General features: G+C 38.3%; 1 protein-coding gene across 1 annotated transcript; it reads left to right on the top strand.

Moving 5' to 3' along the window:
* Positions 1–292: 292 nt before the first annotated feature.
* Positions 293–2669, top strand: FOMMEDRAFT_83761 (uncharacterized protein; the record flags this gene model as incomplete). The annotated part of the gene is made up of 7 exons (XM_007266197.1): positions 293–611; positions 660–910; positions 970–1263; positions 1316–1361; positions 1434–1860; positions 1915–2136; positions 2195–2669. The coding sequence occupies 7 exons, from the start codon at positions 293–295 to the stop codon at positions 2667–2669; spliced, it is 2034 nt and encodes a 677-aa protein (XP_007266259.1).
* Positions 2670–12161: the final 9492 nt, after the last annotated feature.

The raw sequence follows: 12161 nt of genomic DNA on the forward strand, positions 1-12161 counted from the left end.
GCGGAATTCGTTCGGAACTAGTACGCTATTTAAATACAATCCCAGCTCCCCGACCTTCTACCCTTCCTCTCTTCCTGGATTCTTTCCTGATCTTGCGCGATGCTTGGCAATTATGGAGCCATTCAATCTACCAACGCTTGATGGTCTCCATCTCATCCCTGGCTTATGTGATGGCGTCTTCCTTGGTGCAGAGGCTCTCGCTGGCTTCCCAACTCTGCAGACACTTCCACACACTGCCCAGCTTGGTTATCACGGAGTGAATGTACATGGTAGCGAAAGCAAAAACAAGTCCATGATCGTCCATATTCAAAACCCGAGAGAAGGTGAGAAGACGGAGAAGATTGCACGCGAGATGGTCGGTCATCGTGCGTTTGTCGGATGGCCATTCGTCCACGAAGCAATGGTTGTTGCTGTGTCTGATCATTTGTTCAAGTATGAGCAAGTTTCCTTTGGCGATGGGCGTTCAACGCGAGTGCTCAGTAATCCACATACACCGCAAGCGATCAACTTTTGGAAGGCAAAAGCGGAAAAGATCGAACACTTTTATTCGAAGCGGCTGGGAGTAATTACGGGTCCTGTTGAGGTGTTACTTCATGTTCGACCTCTGAAAGGTAGATGGAATCTCATTCCGACCTACACGTTGATTTACCTCTTTTTAGGGTTAAAACGTCTTGATACTGGAGCGTTCGTTAAGAAATATGAAGGGCAGGACAACGAGTTTGAGCAGGCTCTACAGATGGTTCTGCCTCAAGTTATATCGGAAGATCCGCGCTTCATGGAGAAAGAGGCACCTCCACTCTCCGAGGAGTTCCCAACAGGTTCCAAGGTATTCTTCCTCGGCGACCATGCATACGGGGTCGCGGCGCAGGTATCTGAGACGACGGTCAAGTCACTTTCAGTCATGCTAGCAGTAGGCTATTTCTTCGTGATTACCAATCGTTTATTCACCTGTTCTAATCATTATTTTAGTTCTTCCCTAGTGAAAAAGCTGAAGTCGACAAGTTTAAGGCCGTAGTCGCGAACAGACTCGGTGCCCGATATTATCCGTCATATAGGGTGGCAGAGCAAGTCGGCATCTCCGGTCATGCGCTCTCTAAGATTACCTCGAGTTTCCTGGTCTTGACGTCAGACGGGCAAAAGACTAATCTTGGATTGAGTCTGAAGTTTGAAGCGAAGAGTTTGAAGGTTCTTGGCTATTCTCGTAAGAATGGGCGCTTCTGGGAGTTCAGTGAAAAGGCTATCGAGCTTATTCGAGAGTATAAGGTATGCTTGTGTGGCTCATTGCATCTTGAATTAGACGTGACGTTAGCTTTAGGACGCATTCCCTGAACTGTTCCAAAAGTTGATTAATAGCGGTGACCGTAAGTCCATTATCGGGATCCACTCCTTTGGTTCTACTCTTCACCTCTTACGTTCACTAATTTCCTCTGAAGATATTGCGCGAGCCTCGGATATCTTTACCGGCGATAAGCCCGACGCGCAGGTCCGCGAGGCAAAAACCTGGTTGAGCAAGAAGGGCGTCCGAGACCTCGAAGCTGTTTCCCTGTTCTGCGATCAGCTCGACAAAGAATGCGTTATTCAGGTTGTCGAGCTTGCGGATGAATGTACTAAGAACAAAATCCCGGGAACGATCAAAAAAGCAATTGTGAAAGGTATCCCGCGTCAAGCCATCTTGAAGCCCTCGCATGCTGTATATCGCTTGCAAAACCAGACGTTCTCGTTGGGTGATCGAGTGGTGATGGTGAAAGATTCTGGTAGCGTCCCGCTAGCAGTAAAGGGTATTGTTGTTGGATTAAATGCCAAATCGTTGGATGTTGCGTGGGATGTGCCGTTCATGTCAGGAACGACGCTCGGTGGCCGGTAAGTCTGATGTTCCTTCTGCTACAAAAACTAGTCAGTGACATATGATTGCAGTTGTCCATTGTATAGAGGGTCAACAGTCGAGTTCAATACTTGTCTAAACTTAACTAGGCAGCAGTTTATCGTTTCCACAAATCCGAATGCCCACGCCGCCCAACAACAGAAACCTGCATTCTATCAGCAGCGTGGGGAGCAGCCTCGAATTGGACCCTATCCCGCTGTGCAGCCACCGCGAGGGCAGGCTCCTGCGGCTGGCTTCCATCCAGCTCCAAACAGGTTTGTTCTTGCATAAACATAATTTGACAACCATCTGGGTACTTATGGACCTCTACAGGGGTGCCCCGCCAATGCGTATCATGACAAACCCAAATCGGGGCCGAGGAGGTGCTCCTCGCGGCGGGCCGTGGAAAGTCAATGGCGAACCGCACGTTAATGGGAACAACAATCCCAATGGTAACGTTAGTCATGTCCGGTCACAACCAAGCCTGCCGCAGACGCAAGCCGAAGAGAACGATGAATCAATTGACGGTCCTTCTGCCGCAAATTCGACCCCAGTTCCACAGGGATCTCGAGGCGGTTTCCGAGGCGGACGCGGTCATCATCGCGGAGGTCCACCTTACGTTCCTACACACGCACCTCAACATTCCTTCGGCGCGCCCACAAGGGGCTTCCTCCATCCTCGTGGACGTACCTTTGATCGGGGACGAGGCATGCAGACTGGTCACCCCCGTGCGGGTCGTGGACGGGCGAGAGGACGAGGTGCTCCGCGGCCACCGTCGGCACAGAGTTCTCAGGAGGTCTCGAGCTGAAAGAATAATATTTTGGTTTAGATATTTCTCTAATAAAGGTTGTCATTCCGTAGTAGTTGTCTATACATTCTGTATTGCCTTGATCTACTGTCTGCCATATATACTATCCATTTATTCCTAACTTACAAAGTTACTGTTCAGTCATACTAGAGCTGTGGTTGCTACTTTTATAAAATAATACAGTCCTACCACTGTTTACCTCTGTACATGATATACTAATACATTATAAAATTATACAATTCCTCTAAGGTATTATACTATTATATTATTTTTGAAAGTATTATTATACATTTTGTACATTCAATTACTTAGTCTAATTATATTATAAAAATAAGTTGAATTCTATTATATGTAAGCCTACTGTACAGCTTACTACAATTCTGAGGGTTCTGAGAGTTCTGTCCCAGAACTCACTCACACAGCCTTAGGTCACACATATAGTTTCCTTTTTCACTTGTATCATGCTTTCCTTTGTTCTGAGCCACTTTCCTTTCTTCTCTAGTATATAAAGCTTATGTCTACACCTTTGTTGTGCCAGTTCTTGTTTACTGACTACAACAAAGATGTGTTTTATCATGTACCTAGAGTTCTTGTTTACTGACTATAACAAAGATACTGTTAAGATAGGTTATACTTAAAGGGGGATCACACAGATAAGGGTTTAGTAGACTCTACTCTCATTCATTCTCTCTATTGTGTGAGCATCATTGTCTGTTGATTGAGTAGGTTGGAACAGTACTAGGGAAGTGCTAAACACTGTTGTAAATAAGTTCTGAGTTTGTAACAACATGTAAAAGCTGACAGAACAAAGGTATCTTTGTTACAGTCAGAAATACAAACTGATACATGTACTGACAAAGGACTCACCTTTATTACAGTCAGAAATACAAACTGATACAACAAAGGCAAAGAATACCAACTATATATACTAAGGAAATGGTCTATACTCAAAGGGGAAAGTAAAAGGGGAACAAAAAAGGGAACATGATACATACTTAAAGGGGAAGACAAAAAGGGATAGTACATATCTAGGAATGTAGGGAAGGTGGTTAAGACAAAAGGGGGACTTGATACAAGCACATGGAAAAAGTGTGTAGCTTAGTAAGCTACTCTAAGAATCTGTATACAGGCTCTACAGTTCTGTACTGTAGAACTGTGTGGAAACTGTTGTAAGCTGTTAAACAGGCTTACACCCCTCCCCCCTCTAAAAAAATAGTACCCTTATAGGGATGTAAAGCTAACCAGGCCTGTAGGACTTCAGGGGCTAACCTTTGAAGCTCTGACTGTACCTTCTATTCTTGTCCCTGTTCACCCTATTCTACCCATTCTACCAAATACTACTAACTTTAGTATTTGTACCTTGTGTCCATAATATACAATATCTTGTAAACCTCCTCCTCTCCTTCCACCAGACCTAGTTGGTTGAGAGCACATTGTAGAAAGAGCACATTATTATTCAGGATGTAATGCTTGAGTTAGCTTGTATAGAATCCTGAGAAAGTCTGATTAGAGTTGAGTAGCTCTAGAGTGTATTCTGACTTGTCTAAGTTTGCTACAATAATAAAGTAAGGTCTAGTGTAGTAAGGTATGAATTTTACAGTATGTCCTAGTGTTTGTATAAGGTAGTCCTAGTAGCAATTGTGAGTAGAGAGTATAACTTAGTCTTCTACTGTGAAACAATCTTCTGTAGCACATTCTTGATTTGTATAATGTGTCTAGTAGGTCTTAACTACTAGAAGAGTGTCTTGTACCTCTGTAACATTATAATGTATGTAGACTAGGAATTTTAATACTCATACTTCTAGAGAATCTGTTTATAACTGTTCTAGTTGTGTAAGTAGTAGAACTGTCTATAGTGAGCATCTATAACATAGTTAGAATAGGGAATATCCTGTAGAAGTATTTACCATATTTATAATACAGAACCAGACTTATGAGAGCTGAGCCTACTAACCCTACTGTTAGTAATCAACATAGAAGTATAACAACTAGCTTACTGTCTTATTAGTACACTCACTTACTCTGTCTGTCTCTAAGTAGTATACTGTTAACATCTTCAGCTTTACACCTATCCTTACATATAATGTGGTCCAAAATCCAGACAGGAACAGATGGTTCTAGTTAGAAACAATTTCCTAAGGTAAGCTGTTTTTATAATACTATTTGTTAAAGAACAGTTTCACAAATTCTTCTACTGTCATGTCCATCCTGTACAGTTCAATCCTAATGTCTACACTATCTAGTTAATCCATCATTGTTACTATTCTGTTGTATCTACTGTCTTCTAGCAACAGTTCTACAAAGTTAATCATAATACTCTCAAAATGTGTATTTAGAACTAGTAGTAGATGTAGCAGACTAGCTGGTTTTGTAGTTAGGTTCTTTTTGTATTAGTACACATTGTAGTTTAGAATATAGTTCTGTTCAAGATCCTAACACATGTTAGACTAATAGAATGAGTTGTGTAAGGACAGATAAGTCTTGTCTATACTAAAATGTTCTAATTCATTATACACAAGGTGGTACAAGGTTTCACACATGTTTCCAGAGCTTAGAATTACTAACTGGTTGTCTAGGTACAGTAGCTCATAATTCTTACAAGCTCCTGTAATACTTCTGAGATTGTATTAAAGCTTGTAACAGAACTCATCTGTGTTGTAACTGTTCCTGATTGTTGTAAGAAGGTCAGGATCTATAGAGATTTGTATAAACATGCTTCTCAAGGTTTCCTATCCTGGGTTCTCATTTTCTAGACTAGTATTAAAGTTCAGATGACAGGAGAGTGTATTAGCAACTGTGTTCTCTTCTCCTTTAATGTAATACAGCTTGTAGTTATACTAGGAAAGGTCCTCCATCTACTAGGCTTGTCTCTAGGACAGATTACACTGTGTATCTAAGTATTTAAGAGTATAGTAATCTGTGTAAATATGGAAATGTACTCTTAGGAGGTAAACACACTATTTCTTAAGTGTGTAAACAATTGTAAGGAGTTTGTGCTTGTGTACTAGGTAATTACATTCTACACTATTGTATTACTTAGACTCAAATGCTACAGACTTTACTGTTTTCTATAAGGATCTGACACTAAGGACTGCTTCAGTCCTAGAATCACTCACATTTATAGTTACATAGATCTGCTCTCCTAAATTGTAGTCTACAGAAGTGAGGCACTCACAACTAGTAACAATAGACTTGATTGTATTAAAAGTGTGTTAGTGTTTTAGTCTCTACTCTAGAAACACCTTATTACAATCTTTACTTATGAGTAGAGAAAGAACTATAGTATGTTCTGTAAAATGTAGAAGGTATACTACAATATACTGTAAAAGTCCAAGAAACCTGTAAACATCCTAGGCTCTCCAGGGCTGTAACTATTCTAGGATGTGCTTGACTTTGTCTGAGTCTACTTCTGTCCCCTTTTCTATAATTAGATACTTAAGAAACTTAACCTCTGTACAGAATAATTTAGTTTTCTTCTGTAAACAGACAAGACCCTTGTTATAGAGTGTCTACATAACCTTTCTAATGTTTCTAATGTGTTCTGCCTCTGACTCTAACTAGATGATAATATTATCTAAGTAGACATGACAGATCCTTCTAATGAGCTGTTCTAAGGCCCTTATAACTCTCTACTATTATATAGCTAGTACATTACATAATTCTATTAGTATGACTGTCTACTCATATAGTCTAAACAGAGTACTAATTGTAGTGAGTAAAATATGTTCTAGATTCATACAGGTTTGGAAAAACATGTTAGTCATGTCAATCTTTACATATATATATTCTCTAATAGTATTATTCATGATTTCATTAATACAGAGTAGTAGAGTCTGGTCATAGATTGTGTTACTATTTAATACTTAGTAGTTACATACTATACACAGGAGGTCTTCCAGATCTACCTTTAGGATTAGGAACACAGGTGATATGTACAAGCTTTTCAACCTTTATAAACAACCAGCTTAAATGTACTAATCTAAGAGTGTGTACTAGGCCTTCTAGTATTTCTGTAAGTATACATATGTAAGCCTACCCTACAGCTTACAACAGTTTCTACACAGTTCTATACCTTACCTAGTGTAGAACCACATTTCTGAACCTAGACTTTCTCCCAAGCTTAGGCCTTCTCAGTATAGACTCTAGAGTCACACATCTTTCCCCTTTTGTTGTTACACTATGTTTCCTTATTGTCTGAGTCACATACCCTTCATTCTTAAGTGTATACACCCTCCTTTTATCTTTAGCATTGTTTTCCCCTTTTAGTATAAGCTACTATTGTTTCATTTCTAGTATATATAGTTCCCATCTTTCATCTTTATTGTGCCAGTTCTTATTCCTGACTATAACAAAGGCAAGTTCTTGTATGTACATAGACAGTTCTTATTCCTAACTGTAACAAAGATACTTTTGTCCTGTTAGTGTTTTACATATGTTAGCAAACCTGGAACTTAACAGAACTTGTTCACAACAGTGTTCAGTACTTCCCTAGTACTGTTTCACTTTTTTTTTAACATTAGCAAAGTAGTCTTTGTTATACTATATGTTGACAAGGTTCCCCCAGCCTTCTTAAACATCTCCTACTGTTAGTAAGGTTCCCCCAGCCTTTCTAAACACTCTCTACTGTTAGTAAGGCTCTCTAGCCTTCCTAAACACACTACTATAGTCCTAAAGCAAATTTGATTCCCTTCCTAGCTACATATAACCAGGTTGTGTTTCCCCTAATACTAGGTATCTTCAGAAGCTACTACAGTTGCCCCTCTGTTGACCAGAGAAGCTGTGTTTACTTTCCCTACACTACTACTATCTATAGTAACCCTAAGCTCAGATTTAGTAAGTGGTTCAAACCTCTCAGAACCAGAAAGTAACACTAGTAAGCTACCCACCCTGAACTACTAGAAGACTACTATGTCCCAAACCACATCTACTAAAGCTTAGGTAGTTTAGGAAAGTATAACAAAGTCTCTAATACTAACCTTAAACAATCTAACACTATACACTCTCTAGTTATGAATCTCTGTGTTTTACAAGTATGTGTTTACCAAATCCATCCTTACAACCTGTATAGTTGTAGTTGTAATAGAATGTTTACAAAACAGTAGACTGTACTAGTAGTATAAGTATAACTAGTCTAGGCTTGAGAGACTTATACTAGACACATTCTATTAGGAGCTTTAGTGTAAAATACTCTCTACAAACTAGGTAGTGTAAACCCAGAACTAACTACTAGTAATACAGTAAGATGGTTACAACTTCTAGGAATAGTAGCTACAGGTTACTAGGATCAACTTCAGTCTTCTAGAAGATTAGTGTCTTAACCCTGATAGACTTTACAAACTTCTTAAAGCTAACCTACACTCAGACCTACAGTTCAAGCTTTGTCTTACATCTGTACATTTGGTCCTAACACATTCTGAGCAGCTTACAATATATACAGAAAGGTTATATATAGTGACTCTAGTAAATAGTCAGATCCCTGATTCTGTAGATTACCTTCTAACCCTAGAACTGGTCCTAGGAAAGGAAGCAACAGACTGTACCAGACTCTATAAGTAGTTAGAACATGTGTGTAAACTGGCAGAACAGTTGGAAGCAGACTGTGTGAAAGTTTGTAACAGTATAGAAGTAATACTTACAGTAGAACAGGCCTAGAAGAAGGATTAGGAGAAGTAGTACACAGGAAAGATTATCCCTACAACAGCTAACTTAAAGGCTACTTTAGAAAGTAATACAAAGTGTATTAGCTTGTCCTATCTAGAGTGCCAGCTTCTAATGAAGAACTAGAAATGTTTCTAGTACTACAAACTGTTCATAAATCATAAGGGTAACAATTGTCTAGTAGGTCTGTCTAAACCTAAAGACATAGTCCTTATTATAGAAGTATATATTGAGTCCCTATGTCTGAAGCAAAAGTCTGCTACCCTTACACAAACAGAGCAGTCTGTAGTGTTAGAACCTGTAAGTAGAGACAAATCCAAGTATGTCCTGATTTCTGACTCCCTCCTATTTCTGGACTACTGTATTCTTGTAAAAGGTAGCTCTACCCTAATCTGTATCTAACCTATAATTGACTCTAGTTGTTTCACAGTTCTGATTAATAAGAAGCTAGTGTCCTGAATGTGTCTTAAGTAATTCTCACTCAAGAAACACATTATTATAATACTAGTAATCAAATCAGCAAAAGAGTCAGGGAAACAGATTACAGAGTGGGTGAAGCTATAAGTACAGTTAGCAGATTGGAAATGGACATCAAAGGTTGTAAAAGCTTATATAGTAAATAACTTGTACAATGAAATGATTCTTAGTACACCCTTTCTCTGGAAGAATCAGATCATTATTAACATTGAAAGCTAGGTAGTTATCCTAAAGGATTCTAGCTATGATCTAATAAAAGCAGAAATAGCAGAACTGGTTTGTGTCCTATAACCAGCTTGCAGAATCCTAGAGCCTACACTAACTTCAATTACAGCTGTCTGAGAGTGTATAGAAACCCTGCCTGGGTCAGAGAGATTTGAGACACTAGATAGGGAGCTAAAGCAACAGTATTAGGACTGTTTCCCAGACACTATACTACTAGTTGCAAAGCTTCCTGAAGGTGTCACACATAATATACTATTGAGAGAGGTTATACTTAGAGGGAATCACACATCCACCAATTCTCTTTGAAAAGTGTTGTATTAATAGTAACAATCAAGTAGTAACTTTCCTACTTATTGACTATACAGTAATATTGACTACATTTAATTCTATTAATGTTTTATCTAGCTTCACATAGTTTGGAACCATGCTACTCACTGTCTGGAATGCTACCACTGTCTCAATACTCACCAGATTGACTTTGGATCAGTTCAGAGAGGCAGTAATACATTATAAGGATGTTTCCTATATGTATGAGCAAGGTATTTTATTATTTACTTGCTACTAACTATTACTTTTAAGTAAGTTCACTACCTTTTTTTACTGATTTTTAGCATTTAGAACTAAATGCTAGAGAGTATGTGTAAGGATTTAATTTACTGGTTTGTATTTTATTATCACTACATTGCTGATTGAGTCAGATCATTGTGTAGTAGGACCCACAAGTGTATATATTCTCATTGTAGTTAGTTACACTTCCTCCTCATGTATCTACACATGTACTACCTTATAAAAGACAGTATTGATTGCTAGGTAAAGGGGATTCTTTTCCCCTGACCCCTTACTCAAGTACTAGGTTATCCTAGTCAGTAGTTGAGTAAACTAAGAGTGATTAGATGTAAGGAAACTTACTGTTCCTTACACAAGAATTCTAATTTCCCTTTGTTCACTCAACTACTGACTGGGATAACCTAGTACTCGAGCAAGGGGTCAGGGGAAAAGAATCCCCTTTACCCAGCAATCAATACTGTCTTTTATAGGGTAGTACATGTGTAGATACATGAGGAGGATGTGTAACTAACTACAATGAGAATATATACACTTGTAGGTCCTACTATACAATGACTCAATCAGTAATGTAGTAATAAGAAAATATGAACCAGTAAATCAAATCCTTACACACACCCTCTAGCATTTAGTCCTAAATGCTAAAAATCAGTAAAAAAAGGTAGTGAACTTACTTAAAAGTAACAATTAGTAACAAGTAAATAATAAAATACCTTGCCCATGTGTATGGGAAACATCCTTGTAATGTATTACTGCCTCTCTGAATTGATCCAAAGTCAATCTGGTGAGTATTAAGACAGTAGTAGTGTTCTGGACAGTGAGTAGTATGGTTCCAAACTATGTGAAGCTAGATAAAACATTAATAGAATTAAACATAGTCAATATTACTGTATAGTCAATTAGTAGGAAAGTTTCCTCTTGATTGTTACTATCAATACAACACTTTTCAAAGAGAATCAGTAGAGTTTCTGAGGAGATATAGTGTTTTGACTCTTGAGTATTCTGAGACACACAGTATAGATCAATATGTACAGAAGTGGAAATTCTGACAGTATAGTAATTGCAAATATTCTCTTCTCCTGTGTCTTTACAAAGTGTAGAGGTAAATCCCTGATTGATGAAGCTATAGCCTTCTTCCTTAATAGAATGTATTAGTGTTGCAGCTTCTAGCTGACCTTGTGTGTTTCTCTACTTCTGTAGGATAGAAATGCAATAATAGGTAGCAGAGATGTATTCTGAAATTCCTCTACTATGTCCTCAATTTTTCCAATAGACTAGTTCCTGCAAATGTAGTGCCTTACACTCATATTAGTAGAATATCTCCAAATGTGTACTCTTTTGTGTACAATAACCAACTGTGATACAAAACTGAATATTCTGTTGAGCCCAATGTTCAAATACTAATTGTAGAGTATAACCTTGAGTGTAATATTTGTCCTTGAATGAAAATATTGTCTCAAATTCAATGAGATTGTGAGGTATGAGCCTAATATTACTAGATATGTGTGTATATACACAGTATCTCTGTGTATAATGAATGTCCTACTGTGTTCTCATACTGTTTCCTTGTGTCTTGACTTGTTTGTGTCTTTGTAAGTCAATTGATTCGATTCCTGAATTGTCCAAGTATACTTTTGCTGTCTCATAGTGTGATGTTCTATCACAATGTGTCTAAGTAGCATTCTCTACTTTCCTGAGTGCTGTAACTGTCTGTATACTGTGTTGTTCCATGTATGTCTCAATTAAATGTCCTGTCTGTATGCACAATAGTACTGCCTGAAATCCTGAGTGTATGCTACCAATTCTCTGTTCATTTAGCACATCCATGTGTGAATCAACACATTCTAACACTGACTTCCTGTCTTTCTGTGTACTTGTCCTTGTTCTAGTGTATTCCTTCCTTATGTACCTATTGTGTGTCCTGTTTCCTGTAGTACTAATACTGTCTAGTCCTGTAAAATCCTTTGCAAAATCATTTCATAGTAGATCAAGTTCAAAAAATGTATGTTCAAACATGATTGTATACTCAAAGAGTGTGTATACAATGTAATACATGTACCTCTCACCCTCTTGTTGAAATATGACTTCATTTTCGGTGTAAAACGTCTAGTATAGTTCTGAAAGATGTCTAGAGTATCTGGAGAGGTTCTCTACATGTTTTTGTACTTTGAACCAATTGTAACTACTCATTCCTAGAGTAGATTGAACTGTATCATTGTTCAATAAATGTCCTTAAGCTTCCTGATACTTTATTTCCTTCTGTAGTGTTGAAGTATCATTCCTGTGTGCTTGGATAGTCTGTTCAATCATTGTTAATTCACTATTGCTCTGATCTTTACTGACTGTATGTGTATTACTTTTACTTTCCCTTGAAGCAGTGTAATAATCTGTTTGAGTAGATTGAGCAGATTGTCCAGGTTCTGAACCTGTTCTCTGGCTTGAAGTTGCCCTCTGAACTTCTGTACTTTGTTCCATACAATGTGTATCTGTTCCTGATCTCAGTAGTGTCTTACTATCCTTATGTTACATAGATCATAGTAGTTTTACATTCTGTAGATTGTACTTGTT

This window comes from Fomitiporia mediterranea (genome assembly GCF_000271605.1).
Source record: "Fomitiporia mediterranea MF3/22 unplaced genomic scaffold FOMMEscaffold_5, whole genome shotgun sequence".
Taxonomy (NCBI): Eukaryota; Fungi; Basidiomycota; class Agaricomycetes; order Hymenochaetales; family Hymenochaetaceae; genus Fomitiporia; species Fomitiporia mediterranea.